Source organism: Pseudophryne corroboree, chromosome 1 (genome assembly GCF_028390025.1).
Source record: "Pseudophryne corroboree isolate aPseCor3 chromosome 1, aPseCor3.hap2, whole genome shotgun sequence".
Lineage (NCBI taxonomy): Eukaryota > Metazoa > Chordata > Amphibia > Anura > Myobatrachidae > Pseudophryne > Pseudophryne corroboree.
Genome location: NC_086444.1, coordinates 147,183,548 through 147,206,775, shown reverse-complemented (window position 1 = coordinate 147,206,775; position 23,228 = coordinate 147,183,548). Strand labels below are relative to the sequence as shown.

At 47.8% G+C, this 23,228-nt stretch overlaps 1 protein-coding gene across 1 annotated transcript in view; it reads right to left on the bottom strand.

Annotated features, from left to right (window-relative positions):
• Positions 1-221: 221 nt before the first annotated feature.
• Positions 222-23,228, bottom strand: part of CDK7 (cyclin dependent kinase 7) — a 158,004-nt gene continuing 134,997 nt past the window's right edge. Inside the window, exons 7-12 of the mRNA XM_063963462.1 lie at positions 12,684-12,802; positions 4,396-4,495; positions 4,194-4,280; positions 3,073-3,222; positions 1,589-1,736; positions 222-440 (exon numbers count right to left, since the gene is read on the bottom strand). Coding sequence (XP_063819532.1) covers positions 412-440; positions 1,589-1,736; positions 3,073-3,222; positions 4,194-4,280; positions 4,396-4,495; positions 12,684-12,802 — 633 coding nt within the window. The 3' untranslated portion in view covers positions 222-411. The remainder of the gene's footprint in view (positions 441-1,588; positions 1,737-3,072; positions 3,223-4,193; positions 4,281-4,395; positions 4,496-12,683; positions 12,803-23,228) is intronic.

The window sequence follows — 23,228 nt, the reverse complement described above, 5'->3', positions numbered from 1 at the left end:
ATTTTTTAATATTTGTAATTTGACCATCAAATTATGGTGATGATATATTAGCGCCTGGTTACATTCCTTTGTATTGCCCCAGTGATGGATGCATATTAGGGTGCTGTAATGTGACTGTTCAGTACATGTTTAACCCTCCTGTAAGAATGGATCCATCCCCCCCTCCTCTTAGAACACGTTAGCACCTATTAAAGCACTAGAATACATGGTAAAGAAGGTGCTTGGATTTTAAAACATAATTTATTCACAAAAAATACTGTTACTATCAATAGTAATAAGTGAATATAGTATACAATATATTACAAAGTTCTTTTTAAATGTCAAAATAGTTCCTCATGTTCAAATGTTCAAGTAGTCCATAGTAGCAGCAAGTCGCATTGCAGGTCAGATGTACTGCAGCCTTGTCTGAGGTCAGAAATTCAGCTTTTTCACAATGTCTTCTGTAAAGCAAAAATAGGACATTTAAGTTACGCATTTAAACCCATAAAACATATTTGTAGAATGAACCAACAGCATAAGGACTTGAAACAGTAATGGAAACAGAAGTTAACATAGAATTAAATGTTGTAAAGTAGCACTCTGTCATTAGATGCTATTCTCAGGCTTTTGTGGCCACAAAGCAGTCCCAGCAATCCATTTCAATTACAAGGTATGTGATACATTGAATGGTCCTTGATGGGTGAGGGGCTAAGCCCTTTATTCAATCCATCACATCACCTCTCAGTTGTCTTCAGATAGGCTCTAGGCGCACCTGATATCACCCACGTGCGCCTTCCTTTATCCATACATGCACCCCCAGGTTCATCTGCTGTGTACATACCTGGGTTACGCAGGCACAGCACTCATAATGGAGGGGTGGTCTTCAGTTTGCCGGCGGCCGGGCTCCCGATGACCAGCATACCGGCGCCGGCATACCGACAGCTTCTCACCCTCTTGGAGGTCCACAACCCCCCTGGAGGGAGAATAGATAGTGTGGCCGTGCCCGTAGCGTGACGAGTGCAGCGAGCCCACAAGGGGCTCATTTGCGCTCCCCCAGCTGTCGGTATGCCGGCGGTTGGGATTCCGGCGCTGGCCGCCGGGAGTCCGACCGCCGGCATAACATACTACACCCATAATGGAGACCTCTAAGAGAGACAGGGAGAAGATCCTCATACGGTGTGTTCATATGGTGCATGGGTGAGTGGAGATGGGGGTCTGTGTTGTGGGCTGTTGAGTGGGCGCACAAGCCGCCCTACCCATGCATGCACCACCAGGGGACATCTATGTGCATGGTGTCAATTGCACTTGCATTAGATGGATCCCATACACAATTAAATAATAGTATTGCAGTAGAGAGCAGTATCTGTGTAAATTGACTCTATGCAAAGCACTGCATAATATGGTGGCACAACACAAATGGTTTGTAGGTGGCTGCAGTGCTTCATGCCATGCACTGCAGAGTGAGCACTGGCGGGTGGCTACTTGAAGTCGACTATACAAGCGAAACTGGTTTAGTTATTGTAAAAGCTACCAGTTTACTCCTTGTATCAGCTCACATCCCACCTCCCCAGACTCAGAGGACAGACAGAAATTGTCCCCAGTTACTTACTTTGTTCTGGACCATCCACCCGCTTCCTTTTGATGCCCAGAGTAAGATTTTGCTGCTCTTTTAACGCTTCTACAGAACAATTGGGTCTTGGCAATAAATGCCCAGGCGTTGGTGCTGGCCTATTACTGAAATACTTTTTCTTTAGTGCCTAAGGGAAATAAGAAGTACCAATGAACTCTGTGGTGTTTATGTAGAAGAGAAAACGTACTGTTCCACATAAAAACAAACTTTCCTAGACAATTAATGGCAAAGTATGAAATTATATTAGAACAAGGTAAGGCAACTTGTGGATCTCTGGCTGTAGTTACATACCACCCGACTAGCAGGGCACACTACATTTCATATATCACAGGTCATATACATTTATATTACAGATATTCATCATCCATAGGGGTATATTCGATTAGAGTCGGAAACTGCCGTCTTGTCGGAAAGACGGCAGTTTCCGACTGGAATAGATCGGAAGGGGTTCCGACCTATTCAAGCCGGCCTAATTTTTTCCGACAAGTCGGGAAATCCGACTTGTCGGAATGCTGTCGGAAAGCAGATGGATCGGCAGAATAGCCGCTGATCCGTGTGCTACTGTCGGAAACGGGGCCAAATCCGACAGGTTTTGGCCCTATTTCCGACAATCTCAATCCGCCTTTAAAAAAAGTTGGATTGAGGAGATGAGACGGGGGAGCGGGGCGGCGGGCTATAGGGGCAGCAGAGCACAGGTACCTCTATGACGGACGTCCCCCCCCCTTCCAGGCTCCGTCCTCTCTCCCGCAGCGGCTCCCCGGCCATCACTGGACGTCCCCCCTGCCAGGCTCCGTTCTCCCTCCCGCAGCGGCTCCCCAGCCATCACTGGGCGTCCCCCCTGCCAGGCTCCATCCTCCCTCTTGCAGCGGCTCCCCAGCCATCACTGGGCGCCCCCCCTGCCAGGCTCCGTCCTCTCTCTTGCAGCGGCTCCCCAGCCATCACTGGGCGTCCCCACTGCCAGGCTCCATCCTCTCTCCCACAGCGGCTCCCCGGCCATCACTGGGCGTCCCCCCTGTCAGGCTCCGTCCTCTCTCCCACAGCGCCCCCCCCTGCCAGGCTCCATCCTCCCTCTTGCAGCGGCTCCCCGGCCATCACTGGGCGTCCCCCCTGCCAGGCACCGTCCTCTATCCCGCAGTGGCACTGACAGCAGCAGCAGGATGCATACAGGGAACGGCCAAATCAGACAGTCGGATCGGACTCAAATCAGACAGTCGGATTTGGCCGATCATTGAATAGGTCCTGTCGGATCCATTCCCACAAGTGCATGTCGGAATGGATCAGACTTTAACTGAATATACCCAATAGTCTTAGGTCCTACTACAAGGATTGGCAGAATATATATAGGAAGGGAAAAATGTTATGAGGCACTACTAGAATTCCATTCAATGATCCTATATATTGTAGACACAACAGTAGAGAGGTCATAAAGGACTGCACACAATGGGGTCAGCCAAGGAACGTACCTGGGAGGTTGTGTATCGTACACATGGGTTGAAGGTGAATAGCCCTTGTAGCAGTTCAAGGAGGTCATCTCCTGCAGCACTGAATATAATATGGAGTGGGGTGCCTGGAAAGCTCTTGAAGGTGACGTAATCTGGTAAACTGGACATGCCCTGCATACAATTAACTGGCATCAGACAGAATGCTGGATGATCATTTTACCAGAAGGAAAACCAAACCTCAAAAGCTACCTCATGCTGCAGACCAAACTCATTTCCCTAGAAATGTACACGTCCTGAACCAACTTGGAGCCATAGTAACCATACTTCACAGCAGTAGAAAAATAAAAATACATAAAGAAATCTATCTTTATTCAACAGCGCCCCCTGAAGTAATAGTCACACAAAAAAAACATGCAGCAGTTGCTTCATTAGATTTAATATCCGACTATTATCATTCTGAAACTGTGAGCCTGTAAGTTTGTGCTCTGTAGATCTTGATTTGCCAAAGTAATTTTTCGGTTTCATTTCTGCATTTAAAGTGCACCCCTGACCTAAGCACAGTGACAGCAGCCATTTTGCAGGCTTAACCGGTATTCATGAGGTCAGGTCAGTAGAAAATAACAACAAATTTATCAAATACATTCTGACAAATATCAGGTCACATAGCTGACTCCAGTGTATGCCTCACACGTTACCCAAGCATGGTCACTGGCTCCTACCGTATGGAAAGACTGAATACTTAGGGGTATATTCAATTGAAGTCGGAAACTGACGTCTTGTCAGAAAGACGGCAGTTTCCATCTATTTTAGGACGGAAGGGGTTCCAACCTTTTCAATGGAGCCCTAATTTTTCCGACAAGTCAGTTATTCCGACTTGTTGGAAAGTACGTGTATCGGCGGAATAGCTGCCGATCCGTGTACTTCTGCCGGAAACGTGGCCAAATTCAACAGATTTTGGCCCCGTTTTCCGACAATGTCATTCAGACTTTAAAAACTGAATGACATTGGCGAGAACGGTCAAATCAATTGAATAGTGCTTTGTCGGATCCTTTCCAACAATGTATGTCTGAAAGGATCCGACTTCAATTGAATATACCGTTAGTTTGTGTGTAGAGAATGCTGGCAAGATGATGGATACTCACAGGCCACTGCTCTTCTTTTGGAGTACCCAGTGTCTCAAATATTCTTGTTAGCTGATCCAGATCAGAATCCCCAGGCAGAAAAGGGACCTAATATAAAGGAATGACATGATTTATTCAGTGTGAACACCTATATATAACCTGTACCACTATACAATATGTTTCTTCTATACAGCTCTGAAATCAGACTAAAGAGACCACTTACTCTTAGTAGGAGTTCGGCCAGAATACACCCAACTGCCCACATGTCCACACCGACACCGTACATCCTTGAACCAAACAGTAACTCTGGGGATCGATACCACCTATTGAGCAATGGCAAGGTTACATTCAAGCCCACTGACTCAGTAAAATATTGACATTTAAGTTATTTTTTTCCCCCCAAAACACAGAACTAATGTGGGTCCTCAGATCCAGTAGTTTTCTCATATACACACACACATGGCAGTGGATTGGTAAATAGAAAGTACAGCATCCTGTATTAAACTGCACAGCCTTTTACTAAACAGACAAGAACCCAGCCATCTATCTGAAGTCCTGTGCCGTCGCCCGTAAACTGCTGTGTGTAGGACTGCCATCACTATGCACAGTGCAAACATCATCATGTAGAAAGGGGGAACGTTCCAGCCCCATGCAACAGCTTGTGCAATTTTTGTTAATTTCAATCGATACTTCCCGCAGAAAACTGAACAGCACAAAAAGTCCTTCCCATCACCTGGATGAGGTCTGAACTTCCGGACATCAGAGGATGCAAAGAATTCCTATTAGGGTGCCAAAAATTTGTGCTCCTACCCACAAAATAGGAAATAGCCATTGATGTATAAACTTTCTGCTCATTGACCTCATTTAAATAATAAAATAAAGCAAATTAAATCTAGTTTGTGTACTTCAGTGCACAACATGTTTTCCCGTTCTTCACTTTCTCATCCTCCTGACCCCAGGCCAACATTGTTGTGTGACCATATCATACAGCCCAGCAAGAACCTTTGCAATCTGGTGGACTATCATGCAATATATAGTACCTACTCTTGTGTACCAATGCCTATTTTCCTATAGAGTATAAGCTTGCAAGTAGGGACTTCCTACCTCTATGACTGTCTGTCATTACTCAGTCTTGTTTTTTTGCACTGTTTCCAATTGTAAAGCGCAAAGGAATTTGCTGCACTATGTAAGAAACTGTTAATAAATAATGAATAACCATGGTGGAAAAGTTTTGGACCACTGCAATAATGGCCTTCAAATCCAGTGATCTCCCATAAGACTGGGGAAGCTGTGCAAGTAATATCACTCAAGTACACCTGCGCTGCTCATTTAGACTTTTTTTTTGTTTATGATGGAAAAGGTGTCCCATGCTGAGTACCAAACAGACGTATATGCCTCTTTGGAGGTGGATCACTTGCGGATGCTTGGCCTCTGGTGCAAGTTGCAAACTCATGAGAACAGCTGGACACACCTGACTGGCTGACTGTGTCTACATCACTGCCACTTATGTTAATATTCTCATAAGACGTGAGTGATTGATTTTCAGTACTAAAACATTTATCTAAGTCAGCTTGTGTAGGGGAAGGCTACCGTGGTATGTTTAAAGCACTAAATAAATTTCCATGCTCCCTGCATCTTTGTTACCTATGATTTACACTGTCCAGCCATGTACCGTAATCCATATGCACTGATTTAATTCCACACCCCCTGAAGGAGGAGCATTTGCCAGGCATGCCAAACCTTGCGTTGCGTTGCTTTTTTATGGGGAATACTGTATGAGCAGCAAAACTGAAGGGGCGGAGGGTATGGGGAGGGGGCTCTGGGGAGTGTTTCTGGTCAGGTCCCAATGCTTGGTAGGTAATAAGGTGGTTAATAATATGACAACAGATTTTTAAAAAATCAGATTTAATATTTACTGTAAAGAACGGCAGGAAAAATTTACTAAGTGTTACCCATTAATTGGGACCATAAACACTAATGAAGTGAACATTTCCTTGGTTAAGCTTTGATGTACAATTATCATTGGCTCAGCATTTTGTCATGTTAAATGCAAACATACAAGAGAAGGAATGGGTGTAGATGCACTATGCAATCATTACTGTATATTACAACATATAATAAGAGGTTGTTAGCACATAATTGGACAAGGATATGGGCTTGCCCACCGCGTCGAGATCACCTCTATCGAGCAAGTCTTTAACACTTTGGGGTAGACATCGGGGTGTAGGGTACCCCCAAACCAGCCCAGCCAAGAACCCCCCCCCCCCAGGGCATTACACTAGTACAAAATGGTGAGGTGTAATAAAGTATAGGATAAGCGAGGTAGTTACTAAGTGTAGAGAGTGTTTTAAAAATAGATATAAAGTATGTGGGAAAAAAATAAATGGATAAATAAAAACCACAGAGGTAGTGGAAAAAATAAGAATTTACTTACCGATAATTCTATTTCTCATAGTCCGTAGTGGATGCTGGGGACTCCGAAAGGACCATGGGGAATAGCGGCTCCGCAGGAGACTGGGCACAAAAGTAAAAAGCTTTAGGACTACCTGGTGTGCACTGGCTCCTCCCCCTATGACCCTCCTCCAAGCCTCAGTTAGGATACTGTGCCCGGACGAGCGTACACAATAAGGAAGGATTTTGAATCCCGGGTAAGACTCATACCAGCCACACCAATCACACCGTACAACTTGTGATCTGAACCCAGTTAACAGCATGATAACAGAAGGAGCCTCTGAAAAGATGGCTCACAACAACAATAACCCGATTTTTGTAACAATAACTATGTACAAGTAATGCAGACAATCCGCACTTGGGATGGGCGCCCAGCATCCACTACGGACTATGAGAAATAGAATTATCGGTAAGTAAATTCTTATTTTCTCTAACGTCCTAGTGGATGCTGGGGACTCCGAAAGGACCATGGGGATTATACCAAAGCTCCCAAAGGGGCGGGAGAGTGCGGATGACTCTGCAGCACCGAATGAGAGAACTCCAGGTCCTCCTCAGCCAGGGTATCAAATTTGTAGAATTTAGCAAACGTGTTTGCCCCTGACCAAGTAGCTGCTCGGCAAAGTTGTAACGCCGAGACCCCTCGGGCTGCCGCCCAAGATGAGCCCACTTTCCGTGTGGAATGGGCTTTTACAGATTTTGGCTGTGGCAGGCCTGCCACAGAATGTGCAAGCTGAATTGTACTACAAATCCAACGAGCAATAGTCTGCTTAGAAGCAGGAGCACCCAATTTGTTGGGTGCATACAGGATAAACAACGAGTCAGATTTTCTGACTCCAGCCGTCCTGGAAACATATATTTTCAGGGCCCTGACTACGTCCAGCAACTTGGAATCCTCCAAGTCCCTAGTAGCCGCAGGCACCACAATAGGCTGGTTTAAGTGAAATGCTGAAACCACCTTAGGGAGAAATTGAGGACGAGTCCTCAATTCTGCCCTATCCGTATGAAAAATTAGGTAAGGGCTTTTATAGGATAAAGCCGCCAAATCTGATACACGCCTGGCTGAAGCCAGGGCTAACAGCATTACCACTTTCCATGTGAGATATTTTATGTCCACAGTGGTGAGTGGTTCAAACCAATGTGATTTTAGGAATCCCAGAACTACATTGAGATCCCAAGGTGCCACTGGAGGCACAAAAGGAGGCTGTATATGCAGTACTCCCTTGACAAACGTCTGAACTTCAGGAACCGAAGCTAGTTCTTTTTGGAAGAATATTGACAGGGCCGAAATTTGAACCTTAATGGACCCTAATTTTAGGCCCATAGACAGTCCTGTTTGCAGGAAATGCAGGAAACGACCCAGTTGAAATTCCTCTGTAGGGGCCTTCCTGGCCTCACACCACGCAACATATTTACGCCAAATACGGTGATAATGTTGCACAGTTACATCCTTCCTGGCTTTGATCAGGGTAGGGATGACTTCATCCGGAATGCCCTTTTCCTTCAGGATCCGGCGTTCAACCGCCATGCCGTCAAACGCAGCCGCGGTAAGTCTTGGAACAGACATGGTCCCTGCTGGAGCAGGTCCTTTCTTAGAGGTAGAGGCCACGGGTCCTCCGTGAGCATCTCTTGAAGTTCCGGGTACCAAGTCCTTCTTGGCCAATCCGGAGCCACGAGTATAGTCTTTACTCCTCTCCTTCTTATGATTCTCAGTACCTTGGGTATGAGAGGTAGAGGAGGGAACACATACACTGACTGGTACACCCACGGTGTTACCAGAGCGTCCACAGCTATTGCCTGAGGGTCCCTTGACCTGGCGCAATATCTGTCCAGTTTTTTGTTGAGGCGGGACGCCATCATGTCCACCTTTGGTTTTTCCCAACGGTTCACAATCATGTGGAAGACTTCTGGGTGAAGTCCCCACTCCCCCGGGTGGAGATCGTGTCTGCTGAGGAAGTCTGCTTCCCAGTTGTCCACTCCCGGAATGAACACTGCTGACAGTGCTATCACATGATTTTCCGCCCAGCGAAGAATCCTTGCCACTTCCGTCATTGCCCTCCTGCTTCTTGTGCCGCCCTGTCTGTTTATGTGGGCGACTGCCGTGATGTTGTCCGACTGGATCAACACCGGCTGACCCTGAAGCAGAGGCCTTGCCTGACTTAGAGCATTGTAAATGGCCCTTAGTTCCAGGATATTTATGTGAAGTGACGTTTCCATGCTTGACCACAAGCCCTGGAAATTTCTTCCCTGTGTGACTGCTCCCCAGCCTCTCAGGCTGGCATCCGTGGTCACCAGGACCCAATCCTGAATGCCGAATCTGCGGCCCTCTAGGAGATGAGCACCCTGCAACCACCACAGGAGAGACACCCTTGTCCTTGGAGACAGGGTTATCCGCTGATGCATTTGAAGATGCGATCCGGACCATTTGTCCAGTAGATCCCACTGAAAAGTTCTTGCGTGGAATCTGCCGAATGGAATCGCTTCGTAAGAAGCCACCATCTTTCCCAGGACCCTCGTGCATTGATGCACTGACACTTGGCCTGGTCTTAGGAGGTTCCTGACTAGGTCGGATAACTCCCTGGCTTTCTCCTCTGGGAGAAACACCTTTTTCTGTACTGTGTCCAGAATCATCCCTAGGAACAGCAGACGTGTCGTCGGAATCAGCTGAGATTTTGGAATATTTAGAATCCATCCGTGCTGTCGTAGTACTACTTGAGATAGTGCTACTCCGACCTCTAACTGTTCTCTGGACCTTGCCCTTATCAGGAGATCGTCCAAGTAAGGGATAATTAAGACGCCTTTTCTTCGAAGAAGAATCATCATTTCGGCCATTACCTTGGTAAAGACCCGGGGTGCCGTGGACAATCCAAACGGCAGCGTCTGAAACTGATAGTGACAGTTCTGTACCACAAACCTGAGGTACCCTTGGTGAGAAGGGCAAATTGGGACATGGAGGTAAGCATCCTTGATGTCCAGAGACACCATATAGTCCCCTTCTTCCAGGTTCGCTATCACTGCTCTGAGTGACTCCATCTTGAACTTGAACCTTTTTATGTAAGTGTTCAAGGATTTCAGATTTAGAATGGGTCTCACCGAGCCGTCCGGCTTCGGTACCACAAACAGCGTGGAATAATACCCCTTTCCTTGTTGTAGGAGGGGTACCCTGATTATCACCTGCTGGGAATACAGCTTGTGAATGGTTTCCAATACCGCCTCCCTGTCGGGGGGAGACGTTGGTAAAGCAGACTTCAGGAACCGGCGAGGGGGAGACGTCTCGAATTCCAATTTGTACCCCTGAGATACTACCTGCAGGATCCAGGGGTCCACTTGCGAGTGAGCCCACTGCGCGCTGAAAATCTTGAGACAGGCCCCCACCGTGCCTGAGTCCGCTTGTAAGGCCCCAGCGTCATGCTGAGGACTTGGCAGAAGCGGGGGAGGGCTTCTGTTCGTGGGAAGAGGCTGTCTGCTGCAGTCTTTTTCCCCTTCCTCTGCCCCGGGGCAGATACGAGTGGCCTTTTGCCCGCTTGCCCTTATGGGGACGAAAGGACTGAGCCTGAAAAGACGGTATCTTTTTCTGCTGCGAGGTGACTTGGGGTAAAAAGGTGGATTTTCCAGCCGTTGCCGTGGCCACCAGGTCCGATAGACCGACCCCAAATAAGTCCTCCCCTTTATACGGCAATACTTCCATATGCCGTTTGGAATCCGCATCGCCTGACCACTGTCGCGTCCATAATCCTCTTCTGGCAGAAATGGACATCGCACTTACTCTTGATGCCAGAGTGCAAATATCCCTCTGTGCATCTCGCATATATAGAAATGCATCCTTTAAATGCTCTATAGTCAATAATATATTGTCCCTGTCCAGGGTAGCAATATTTTCAGTCAGGGAATCCGACCAAGCCACCCCAGCACTGCACATCCAGGCTGAGGCGATTGCTGGTCTCAGTATAATACCAGTATGTGTGTATATACTTTTTAGGATATTTTCCAGCTTTCTATCAGCTGGTTCCTTGAGGGCGGCCGTATCAGGAGACGGTAACGCCACTTGTTTTGATAAGCGTGTGAGCGCCTTATCTACCCTAGGGGGTGTTTCCCAACGTGCCCTAACCTCTGGCGGGAAAGGGTATAATGCCAATAATTTTTTAGAAATTAGCAGTTTTTTATCGGGGGAAACCCACGCTTCATCACACATCTCATTTAATTCATCTGATTCAGGAAAAACTACGGGTAGTTTTTTCACACCCCACATAATACCCTTTTTTGTGGTACTTGTAGTATCAGAAATGTTTAAAACCTCCTTCATTGCCGTGATCATGTAACGTGTGGCCCTACTGGAAAATACGTTTGTTTCCTCACCGTCGACACTGGAGTCAGTGTCCGTGTCTGTATCGACCTGAGGTAACGGGCGCTTTAGAGCCCCTGACGGTGTTTGAGACGCCTGTACAGGTATTAACTGATTTGCCGGCTGTCTCATGTCGTCAACAGTCTTTTGTAGAGTGCTGACACTATCACGTAATTTTTTCCATAAGACCATCCAGTCAGGTGTCGACTCCCTAGGGGGTGACATCACTAACACAGGCAATTGCTCCGCCTCCACACCATTTTCCTCCTCATACATGTCGACACAACGTACCGACACACAGCACACACACAGGGAATGCTCTGAAAGAGGACAGGACCCCACGAGCCCTTTGGGGAGACAGAGGGAGAGTTTGCCAGCACACACCAGAGCGCTATATATATATACAGGGATAACCTTATATAAGTGTTTTTCCCTAATATAGCTGCTGTATATAATTATATGCCAATGTAGTGCCCCCCCTCTCTTGTTTTACCCTGTTTCTGTAGTGCAGGACTGCAGGGGAGAGTCAGGGAGCCTTCCTCCAACGGAGCTGTGAGGAAAAAATGGCGCCAGTGTGCTGAGGAGATAAGCTCCGCCCCCTTCTCGGCGGCCTTTCTCCCGCTTTTTAATGGAAAAACAGGCAGGGGATAAATACATCCATATAGCCCTGGAGCTATATGTGATGTATTTTTTTGCCAAAAGGTGTTTTTTTATTGCGTCTCAGGGCGCTCCCCCCCAGCGCCCTGCACCCTCAGTGACCGGAGTGTGAAGTGTGCCGAGAGCAATGGCGCACAGCTGCGGTGCTGTGCGCTACCTTATTGAAGACAGGACGTCTTCTGCCGCCGATTTTCCGGACCTCTTCAGTCTTCTGGCTCTGTAAGGGGGACGGCGGCGCGGCTCCGGGACCCATCCATGGCTGGGCCTGTGATCGTCCCTCTGGAGCTAACGTCCAGTAGCCTAAGAAGCCCAATCCACTCTGCACGCAGGTGAGTTCGCTTCTTCTCCCCTTAGTCCCTCGATGCAGTGAGCCTGTTGCCAGCAGGTCTCACTGAAAATAAAAAACCTACTTTAAACTTTTTCACTAAGCAGCTCAGGAGAGCCCTTAGCCTGCACCCGTCTCGTTCGGGCACAAAAATCTAACTGAGGCTTGGAGGAGGGTCATAGGGGGAGGAGCCAGTGCACACCAGGTAGTCCTAAAGCTTTTTACTTTTGTGCCCAGTCTCCTGCGGAGCCGCTATTCCCCATGGTCCTTTCGGAGTCCCCAGCATCCACTAGGACGTTAGAGAAACTAGTGAATATAAGTGTTAGGGTGTGATGCCCTGGAGTGGCCCAGAAACAACAGTTCAGGGGACCCAACACCCCAATATTTACTCCCCAAAAAACTGACACTGTATGAAAAATAATAGGACTTATTTTGTATTATGCCTGAATCATTGATGTGCAGTCAGATGAAGGTCTCTGCTTAAAACCAGTTGGGAAGGTGTGGGAGGAGTGCTAATCTAGAATGAAGCAATCTATTATAACTGTAATTTACAGTAATGATTGTATCGTGCATCTGCACCTATTCCTTCTCTTTTAGTACTATAAATCTCAGCAGATAGCACCTCTCATGACAACCACTAGGGTGTGCAGTCTAGACCCATTCCCCCTGTAAATGCAAACATATAAAGTTTTTCAATCTAAGAAAGGCAGTCTGTACATGGATCACCATTTTAAATTACCTTGTTACCACTTGGTGAGTATAAACTCTGTTTGGACTCCCAAATGATTTAGCCAGACCAAAATCAGCCAGTTTAAGGACCCCATTCTCATCTAGCAGCAAATTGTTTGGCTTCAAATCCTATAAGATAAAAGTTTGATACATGAATCCTATATAGAGAGTTTGATACCATAATATTAAAAAGGTAAACAATAGGGCAGACACACCAGGAGTGATAAAACAAAAATGGTTGATGATCTTTCTAGGTAAACCACAGAAATAGTCAAGAACATGGCAACTACTGTTTAATGCCAAAAAAAACACAAAACAATGCACTTGGGTCTCAAAAACTCAGAGGCTAAATAGGATTTTAATACCTACCGGTAAATCCTTTTCTCGTAGTCTGTTGGAGATACTGGGATGGTCTTAGTACCATGGGGTATAGATGGGGTCCATTGGAGCCATGGCACTTTAAATTTCTTCACAGTGTGTTGGCTCCTTCCCTCTATGCCCTTCCTGCAGACTCAGTCTAAAAAAATTGTGTCCAAGGAGACGGACATACTGTGTGAGGAGGAAAATAGACAAGAAAGTGGTGAGAGAATGAATCAGCACACAACAAAACAGAGGATAGCAACGCTAACCACAACTTGAAAAGAGGGACAGCAACAGCATACCCAACTACCAACACACAAGAACAACTCTTGCAGGAAATTAACGAAGCACAGAGGCGGGCGCCCAGTATCCCCTACGGACTACAAGAAAAGGATTTACCGGTAGGTATTAATCCTATTTTCTCTAACGTCCTAGGGGATACTGGAATGGTCTTCATACCATGGAGAAGTCCCAAAGCTCCCAGACTGGGTGGTAGAGTGCCGAGACCCCTGCATAACTGACTGACCAAACTGAAGGTCCTCAGTAGCCAAGGGGTTGAACCTGTAAGACTAAAACGTGTTCGAACCCGACCAAGAAGCTGCCCGGCATAACTGCAAAGTCGAGACACCCCACGCAGCCGCCCAAGAAGAACCCACCGACCATGCGGAGTGGGTCTGAACAGAACTCGGCAGCGGCAAATCCACCGAAGAGTAAGTCCGTTGGATCGTAAGCCTGACCCGACATGCAATGGACTGCTTCGAAGCAGGACAACCAATATGTGAAGCATCATAGAGAACAAAAAACGAGTCCGAGCTGTCCACTGGACATAAATATCCAAAGCCCAAACCACGTCCAAGGACTTTGGTGTACCAGACGCACCAGTGACAACCGGAACCACTATCGGCAAATTTATATGAAATGCCGACACCACCTCAGGCAAGAATGTCTAGCGAGTTCTGAGCTCAGCTTTATCCTCATGAAACATAATAGAAGGACTCTTAGAGGATAAGGCCCCTAATTCCGAAACACGCCTCGCAGAGGCCAAGGCCAACAACATGATAGCCTTCCACGTCAAATAGTCCATGACCACTTTGTGGAATGGTTCAACTCAATCCGATTGGAGTAAGGTCAGAACCAAATTGAGATCCCACGGCACCGTGGGAGGCACAAAGTGTGGTCGAATACAAAGGACACCTTTCAAGAATGTCTGGACTACTGGGAGAACTGACAATTTTTTCCTGTGAGAAAAGGACAAGGCTGAGATCTGAACTGTTATGAAGCCTAAATGTAGGCCCAACACAACAGCCCGCAAAAAGTGCAAGAAACGTCCCAGACGAAAATCCACAGTAGAATACCGTCAACCCTTACACCAAGAGACACGTCTCCGATATGCATAGTCAAGATAACCTTGCCTGGAATCTCTTTCCTGGCAAAAACCTCCCAATCAACATCCATTCCATTAAACATAGCCGTGGTAAGTCTGGATAGATTAACCGCCCTTGTGTAAGAGGATCATCCTGAACTGGCAAGAGGCTAGGGGCCTTCGAGTGAGAATGCCAGGAGGTCTGCATTCCAGGCCCTGCAGGGCCAGTCTGCGGCAATCAGAATTGCCTGAACTCTTTTCCATTAAGTCCTTTGAGAACTCTGGGAAGTAGCGGAATTGGAGGGAACAAATACACCAACTGGTAAATCCACGGCGGCGTCAGAACGTCCACTGCTGCGGCCTGTGGATCCCTCGTCCTGGAACAGAAACGCAGAAGCTTCTTGGTGAGCCAAGAAGCCAACATGTCGAGTTGCAGGTAGCAACACCGATGAAATATCTGCTGAAAACTTGCAGGTGGAGGCCCAATTCCACCAGGTGCAGACCGTGTCTGCTGAGGAAGTCTGCTTCCAAATTGTCTACTTCTGGAATGAGTATGACAGAAATGGCCTTGGCATTCCACTCAACCCAGGGGAGTATCTTGGACATCTCTCTCTCATAGTAGCTCTGCTGTTAGGACCTCCTTGTCGGGTCATGTACGCTACAGTCGGTGGTTTTCCGACCGAACTGTATGGCACGATACTGGATAAGGATAGAAAAGGCTGCAGAAGGGCATTCTAAATCGCCCCGAGTTCCAGAGCATATATCGGAAGGGAGGTCTTTTGATCCAACCACCTGCCGTGGAACCGAGCCTCTTGGGTCCCTGCACCCTAACCTCGGAGGCTGGCAATCGTTGTCAACAGAATCCAATCCTGAATTTCGAAGTGTCGACCCCCCCCACCAGGTGGGAGATCTGCAACCACCATAAGAGGGAAATCCTGAATTTTGGTGAAAGGCATATCATCTGGCAGATGTGACCCTGATCATTTGTCCAGCAGATCAAGCTGGAATAGTCGTGCATGCAATCTTCCGTACTGAATTGCCCCGTAGGAGGCCATCATCTTTTCCAGTAGGCGTATGCAAAGATGTACTGAAAATTTGTTCGGCTTCAGAATGGAACGAATCATCTTCTGAATTGCCTGTGCCTTGTCAATAGGAAGGAACATTTTGAGACACAGTGTCCAAAATCATTACCAGGAACCGAAGCCTCTGTGTATGTTCTAGGTGGGATTTCTGCAGATTGAGAATCCACTGATGATCCATGAGAAGTCGTATTGTATGGCTGATGCTTTCCATTAACTGTGCTCTGGACAGAGCCATTATAAAGAGTTCGTCCAAGTATGGAACGATGTTCACTCCCTGCTTGCAGAGATGTAACGACATCTCTGCCATCACCCCTGTGAACCCGTCTTTCAACGGCGCCGTTGAGAGACTGAAAGGCAAGGCCTAGACATGTTAGTGACTGTTCACAGCGCCAACCTGAGGTATGCCTGATGAGGCGGCCATTTCGGGATGTGAAGATACGCATCCTTGATATCCAGAAATACGAGGAATTCCCCTTCTTCCATACCCGAGACCACCGCTCTCAGAGACTACATCTTGAAGTGGAACACTCGGAAAAACGGGTTCAGTGATTTGAGGTTAAATACTGGCAGTACCGAACCGTCCGGTTCCGGTACCACAAACAGGCTGGAATAATAACCCCTGTTTTGGAGTTGAGGCGGAACTGGAACAATGACCTGCGTCCGTAACAGTGTTTGTATGTCTTCTCAGACAAAAGGGGGTGCAGATGCACTAAGCGATCATTACAGTATAATTTGGTATATCATAAGAGGTTGTTAGTATATCGTTGGCCAATGATATTGGCCTACGCACCAATCGTCCAGGTCACCTCTTGTCGGGCAGGTTCCTAACACTATGGGGCCAACATCCGGAACGCAGGAAACCCCCAAACATGATCCAGCAAAGGACCCCCCCAGGGCATCACACTAAAAAATAGTGATAATAAAGGGATATAAAGTGTGAGTATATGGAGGTCCCTACTATGAGTTTAAAGGTAGAGAGTATGTGAAAAAAAAATGTGCATACATAAATAATAGACAAACAGGATATAAAAATAAGAATTTACTTACCGATAATTCTATTTCTCGTAGTCCGTAGTGGATGCTGGGGACTCCGTAAGGACCATGGGGAATAGCGGCTCCGCAGGAGACTGGGCACAAAAGTAAAGCTTTAGAACTACCTGGTGTGCACTGGCTCCTCCCCCCATGACCCTCCTCCAAGCCTCAGTTAGGATACTGTGCCCGGACGAGCGTACACAATAAGGAAGGATTTTGAATCCCGGGTAAGACTCATACCAGCCACACCAATCACACCATATAACTTGTGATCTAAACCCAGTTAACAGCATGATAACAGAGGAGCCTCTAGAAAAGATGGCTCACTACAGCAATAACCCGATTTTTTGGTAACAATAACTATGTACCAGTATTGCAGACAATCCGCACTTGGGATGGGCGCCCAGCATCCACTACGGACTACGAGAAATAGAATTATCGGTAAGTAAATTCTTATTTTCTCTGACGTCCTAGTGGATGCTGGGGACTCCGTAAGGACCATGGGGATTATACCAAAGCTCCCAAACGGGCGGGAGAGTGCGGATGACTCTGCAGCACCAAATGAGAGAACTCCAGGTCCTCCTCAGCCAGGGTATCAAATTTGTAGAATTTTACAAACGTATTTGCTCCTGACCAAGTAGCTGCTCGGCAAAGTTGTAAAGCCGAGACCCCTCGGGCAGCCGCCCAAGATGAGCCCACCTTCCTTGTGGAATGGGCTTTTACAGATTTTGGCTGTGGCCGGCCTGCCACAGAATGTGCAAGCTGAATTGTACTACAAATCCAACGAGCAATAGTCTGCTTAGAAGCAGGAGCACCCAGCTTGTTGGGTACATACAGAATAAACAACGAGTCAGATTTTCTGACTCCAGCCGTCCTGGAAACCTATATTTCCAGGGCTCTGACAACGTCTAGCAACTTGGAGTCCTCCAAGTCCCTAGTAGCCGCAGGCACCACAATAGGTTGATTCAGGTGAAAACCACCTTAGGGAGAAACTGAGGACGAGTCCTCAATTCCGCCCTGTCCGAATGGAAAATCAGATGAGGGCTTTTACAGGATAAAGCCGCCAATTCTGACACGCACCTGGCCCAGGCCAGGGCCAACAGCATGACCACTTTCCATGTGAGATATTTTAACTCCACATATTTAAGTGGTTCAAACCAATGTGACTTTTGGAACCCAAAAACTACATTTAGATCCCAAGGTGCCACTGGAGGCACAAAAGGAGGCTGTATATACAGTACCCCTTTCACAAACGTCTGAACTTCAGGGACTGAAGCTAGTTCTTTTTGGAAGAAAATTGACAGGGCCGAAATTTGAACCTTAATGGACCCCCATTTCAGGCCCATAGACACTCCTGTTTGCAGGAAATGTAGGAATCGACCTAGTTGAAAATTCCTCCGTCGGGGCCTTACTGGCCTCGCACCACGCAACATATTTTCGCCAAATGCGGTGATAATGTTTTGCGGTTATATCTTTCCTGGCTTTGATCAGGATAGGAATGACTTCATCCGGAATGCCTTTCTCCTTCAGGATCCGGCGTTCAACCGCCATGCCGTCAAACGCAGCCGCGGTAAGTCTTGGAACAGACAGGGTCCTTGCTGGAGCAGGTCCCTTAGAGGTAAAGGCCACGGATCCTCCGTGAGCATCTCTTGAAGTTCCGGTTACCAAGTCCTTCTTGGCCAATCCGGAGCCACGAATATAGTGCTTACTCCTCTCCATCTTATAATTCTCAGTACCTTGGGTATGAGAGGCAGAGGAGGGAACACATACACTGACTGGTACACCCACTGTGTTACCAGAGCGTCTACAGCTATTGCCTGAGGGTCCCTTGACCTGGCGCAATACTTGTCGAGTTTTATAAACATGTGGAAGACTTCTGGGTGAAGTCCCCACTCTCCCGGGTGGAGGTCGTGTCTGCTGAGGAAGTCTGCTTCCCAGTTGTCCACTCCCGGAATGAATACTGCTGACAGTGCTATCACATGATTTTCCGCCCAGCGAAGAATCCTTGCAGCTTCTGCCATTGCCCTCCTGCTTCTTGTGTCACCCTGTCTGTTTACGTGGGTGACTGCCGTGATGTTGTCCCAATGGATCAACTCCGGGTGACCTTGAAGCAGAGGTCTTGCTGAGCTTAGAGCATTGTAAATGGCCCTTAGCTTCAGGATATTTATGTCCGTGGTCACCAGGACCCAGTCCTGAATGTGCGGCCCTCTAGAAGATGAGCACTCTGCAACCACCACAGGAGAGACACCCTTGTGCTTGGTGACAGGGTTATCCGCTGATGCATCTGAAGATGCGACCCGGACCATTTGTCCAGCAGGTCCCACTGGAAAGTTCTTGCGTGGAATCTGCCGAATGAGATTGCTTCGTAGGAAGCCACCATTTTTCCCAGAACCATTTCATCGATGTACTGAGACTTGGCTCGGTTATAGAAGGTTCCCGACTAGCTCGGATAACTCCCTGACTTTCTCCTCCGGGAGAAACACCTTTTTCTGGACTGTGTCCAGGATCATCCCTAGGAACAGAAGACGAGTCGTCGGAATCAGCTGCGATTTTGGAATATTGAGAATCCCATCGTGCTGCCGCAACACTACCTGAGATAGTGCTACACCGACCTCCAACTGTTCCCTGGATCTTACCCTTATCAGGGAATCGTCCAAGTAAGGGATAACTAAAATCCCCTTCCTTCGAAGGAGTATCATCATTTCGGGCATTACCTTGGTAAAGACCCGGGGTGCCGTGGACCATCCATACGGCAGCGTCTGAAACTGATAGTGACAGTTCTGTACCATAAACCTGAGGTACCCTTGGTGAGAAGGGTAAATTGGGACATGAAGGTAAGCATCCTTGATGTCCCGAGACATCATGTAGTCCCCTTCTTCCAGGTTCGCAATCACTGCTCTGAGTGACTCAATCTTGAATTTGAACCTCCGTATGTAAGTGTTCAAGATTTTAGATTTAGAATCGGTCTCACCGAGCCGTCCGGCTTCGGTACCACAACAGTGTGGAATAATACCCCGTTCCCTGTTGCAGGAGGGGTACCTTGATTATCACCTGCTGGGAATACAGCTTGTGAATGGCTTCCAAAACTGCCTCCCTGTCAGAAGGAGACATCGGTAAAGCCGACTTTAGGAAACGGCGAGGGGGAGACGTCTCGAATTCCAATTTGTACCCCTGAGATATCACCTGAAGGATTCAGGGGTCTACTTGCGAGTGAGCCCACTGCGCGCTGAAATTCATTGAGACGGGCCCCCACCGTGCCTGATTCTGCTTGTAAAGCCCCAGCGTCATACTGAGGGCTTGGCAGCGGCGGGAGAGGGCTTCTGTTCCTGGGAACTGGCTGATTTCTGCAGCCTTTTTCCTCTCCCTCTGTCACGGGGCAGAAATGAGGAACCTTTTGCCCGCTTGCCCACGAAAAGACTGCGCCTGATAATACGGCGTCTTCTTATGTTGAGAGGCGACCTGGGGTACAAACGTGGATTTCCCAGCTGTTGCCGTGGCCACCAGGTCTGAAAGACCGACCCCAAATAACTCCCTTAATAAGGCAATACTTCCAAATGCCGTTTGGAATCCGCATCACCTGACCACTGTCGTGTCCATAACCCTCTACTGGCAGAAATGGACAACGCACTTAGACTTGATGCCAGTCGGCAAATATTCCGCTGTGCATCACGCATATATAGAAATGCATCCTTTAAATGCTCTATAGGCAATAATATACTGTCCCTATCTAGGTTATCAATATTTTCAGTCAGGGAATCCGACCACGCCAACCCAGCACTGCACATCCAGGCTGAGGCGATTGCTGGTCGCAGTATAACACCAGTATGTGTGTAAATACATTTTAGGATACCCTCCTGCTTTCTATCAGCAGGATCCTTAAGGGCGGCCATCTCAGGAGAGGGTAGAGCCCTTGTTCTTACAAGCGTGTGAGCGCTTTATCCACCCTAGGGGGTGTTTCCCAACGCACCCTAACCTCTGGCGGGAAAGGATATAATGCCAATAATAAGAATTTACTCACCGGTAATTCTATTTCTCGTAGTCCGTAGTGGATGCTGGGAACTCCGTAAGGACCATGGGGAATAGCGGGCTCCGAAGGAGGCTGGGCACTCTAGAAAGATCTTAGACTACCTGGTGTGCACTGGCTCCTCCCACTATGACCCTCCTCCAAGCCTCAGTTAGGTACTGTGCCCGGACGAGCGTACACAATAAGGAAGGATATTGAATCCCGGGTAAGACTCATACCAGCCACACCAATCACACCGTACAACTCGTGATATGAAACACAGTTAACAGTATGAAACAATAGAGCCTCTCAACAGATGGCTCAACAATAACCCGATTTAGTTAACAATAACTATGTACAAGTAATGCAGATAAACCGCACTTGGGATGGGCGCCCAGCATCCACTACGGACTACGAGAAATAGAATTACCGGTGAGTAAATTCTTATTTTCTCTAACGTCCTAGTGGATGCTGGGAACTCCGTAAGGACCATGGGGATTATACCAAAGCTCCCAAACGGGCGGGAGAGTGCGGATGACTCTGCAGCACCGAATGAGAGAACTCCAGGTCCTCCTCAGCCAGGGTATCAAATTTGTAGAATTTTGCAAACGTGTTTGCCCCTGACCAAGTAGCTGCTCGGCAAAGTTGTAAAGCCGAGGCCCCTCGGGCAGCCGCCCAAGATGAGCCCACCTTCCTTGTGGAATGGGCATTGACAGATTTTGGCTGTGGCAGGCCTGCCACAGTATGTGCAAGCTGAATTGTACTACAAATCCAACGAGCAATAGTCTGCTTAGAAGCAGGAGCACCCAGCTTGTTGGGTGCATATAGGATAAACAGCGAGTCAGATTTTCTGACTCCAGCCGTCCTGGAAACATATATTTTCAGGGCCCTGACAACGTCTAGCAACTTGGAGTCCTCCAAATCCTTAGTAGCCGCAGGCACCACAATAGGCTGGTTCAGGTGAAACGCTGACACCACCTTAGGGAGAAACTGGGGACGAGTCCTCAATTCTGCCCTATCCATATGGAAAATCAAATAAGGGCTTTTACAAGACAAAGCCGCCAATTCTGATACTCGCCTGGCAGAAGCCAAGGCAAATAACATAACCACCTTCCATGTGAGATATTTCAGATCCACGGTTTTTAGTGGTTCAAACCAAAGTGATTTTAAGAAAACTCAACACCACGTTGAGATCCCAAGGTGCCACAGGAGGCACAAACGGGGGCTGACTATGCAGCACTCCTTTTATAAATGTCTGAACTTCAGGTACTGAAGCTAGTTCTTTTTTGAAAGAAAATCGACAGAGCCGAGATCTGTACCTTAATGGAACCCAATTTAAGGCCCATAGACACTCCTGCTTGCAGGAAATGCAGAAATCGACCTAGTTGAAATTCCTCTGTTGGGGCCCTTTCGGCCTCACACCATGCAACATATTTTCGCCATATGCGGTGATAATGAGTTGCTGTAACCTCTTTCCTGGCTTTAGTAAGCGTAGGAATTACTTCCTCCGGAATACCCTTTTCCTTCAGGATCCGGCGTTCAACCGCCATGCCGTCAAACGCAGCCGCGGTAAGTCTTGGAACAGACAGGGCCCCTGCTGCCGCAGGTCCTGACTGAGTGGCAGAGGCCATTGGTCCTCTGATATAAATTCTTGAAGTTCTGGGTACCAAGCTCTTCTTGACCATCCACGAGTATCGTTCTTACTCCTCGCCTTCTTATTATTCTCAGTACCTTTGGTATGAGAGGCAGAGGGGAGAACACCTAAACCGACTGGTACACCCACGGTGTTACCAGAGCGTCCATAGCTATCGCCTGAGGGTCCCTTGACCTGGAGCAATATCTTTTATAGCTTTTTGTTAAGGCGGGACGCCATCATGTCCACCTGTGGCCTTTCCCAATGGTGTACAATCCTATTGGAAGACTTCTGGAGGAAGTCCCCATTCTCCCGGGTGGAGGTCGTGTCTGTTGAGAAGATCTGCTTCCCAGTTGTCCACTCCGGGAATGAACACTGCTGACAGTGCTAACACATGATTTTCCGCCTATCGGAGAATCCTTGTGGCTTCTGCCATCGCCATCCTGCTTTTTGTGCCGCCCTGTTGATTACATGGGCGACTGCCGTGATGTTGTCTGATTGGATCAGTACCGGCTGGTTTTGAAGCAGAGGCCCTGCTGGCCTCAGGGCATTGTAAATGGCCCTCAGATCCAGAATATTTATGTGTAGGGAAATAACCTGACTTGACCAAAGTCCCTGGAAGTTTCTTCCCTATGTGACTGCCCCCCAGCCTCAAAGGTTGGAATCCATGGTCACTAGGACCTAGTCCTGTATGCCGAACCTGCGGCCCTCTTGAAGATGGGCACTCTGCAGCCACCACAGTAGAGATACCCTGGTCCTTGGAGACAGGGTTATCAGCCTATGCATCGGAAGATGCGATCCGGACCACTTGTCCAACAGGTCCCTCTGAAAAGTTCTTGTATGGAACCTGCCTAATGGGATTGCTTCGTAAGAAGCTACCATTTTTCCCAGGACTCGCGTGCAATGATGCACCGCTACCTATTTTGGTTTCAGGAGGTCTCTGACTAGAGATGACAACTCCTTGGCTTTCTCCTCCGGGAGAAACACTATTTCTGGTTTATGTCCAGAACCATCCCCAGGAACAGTAGACGTGTCATAGGAACCAGCTGTGACTTTGGACTGTTTAGAATCCACCTATGCTG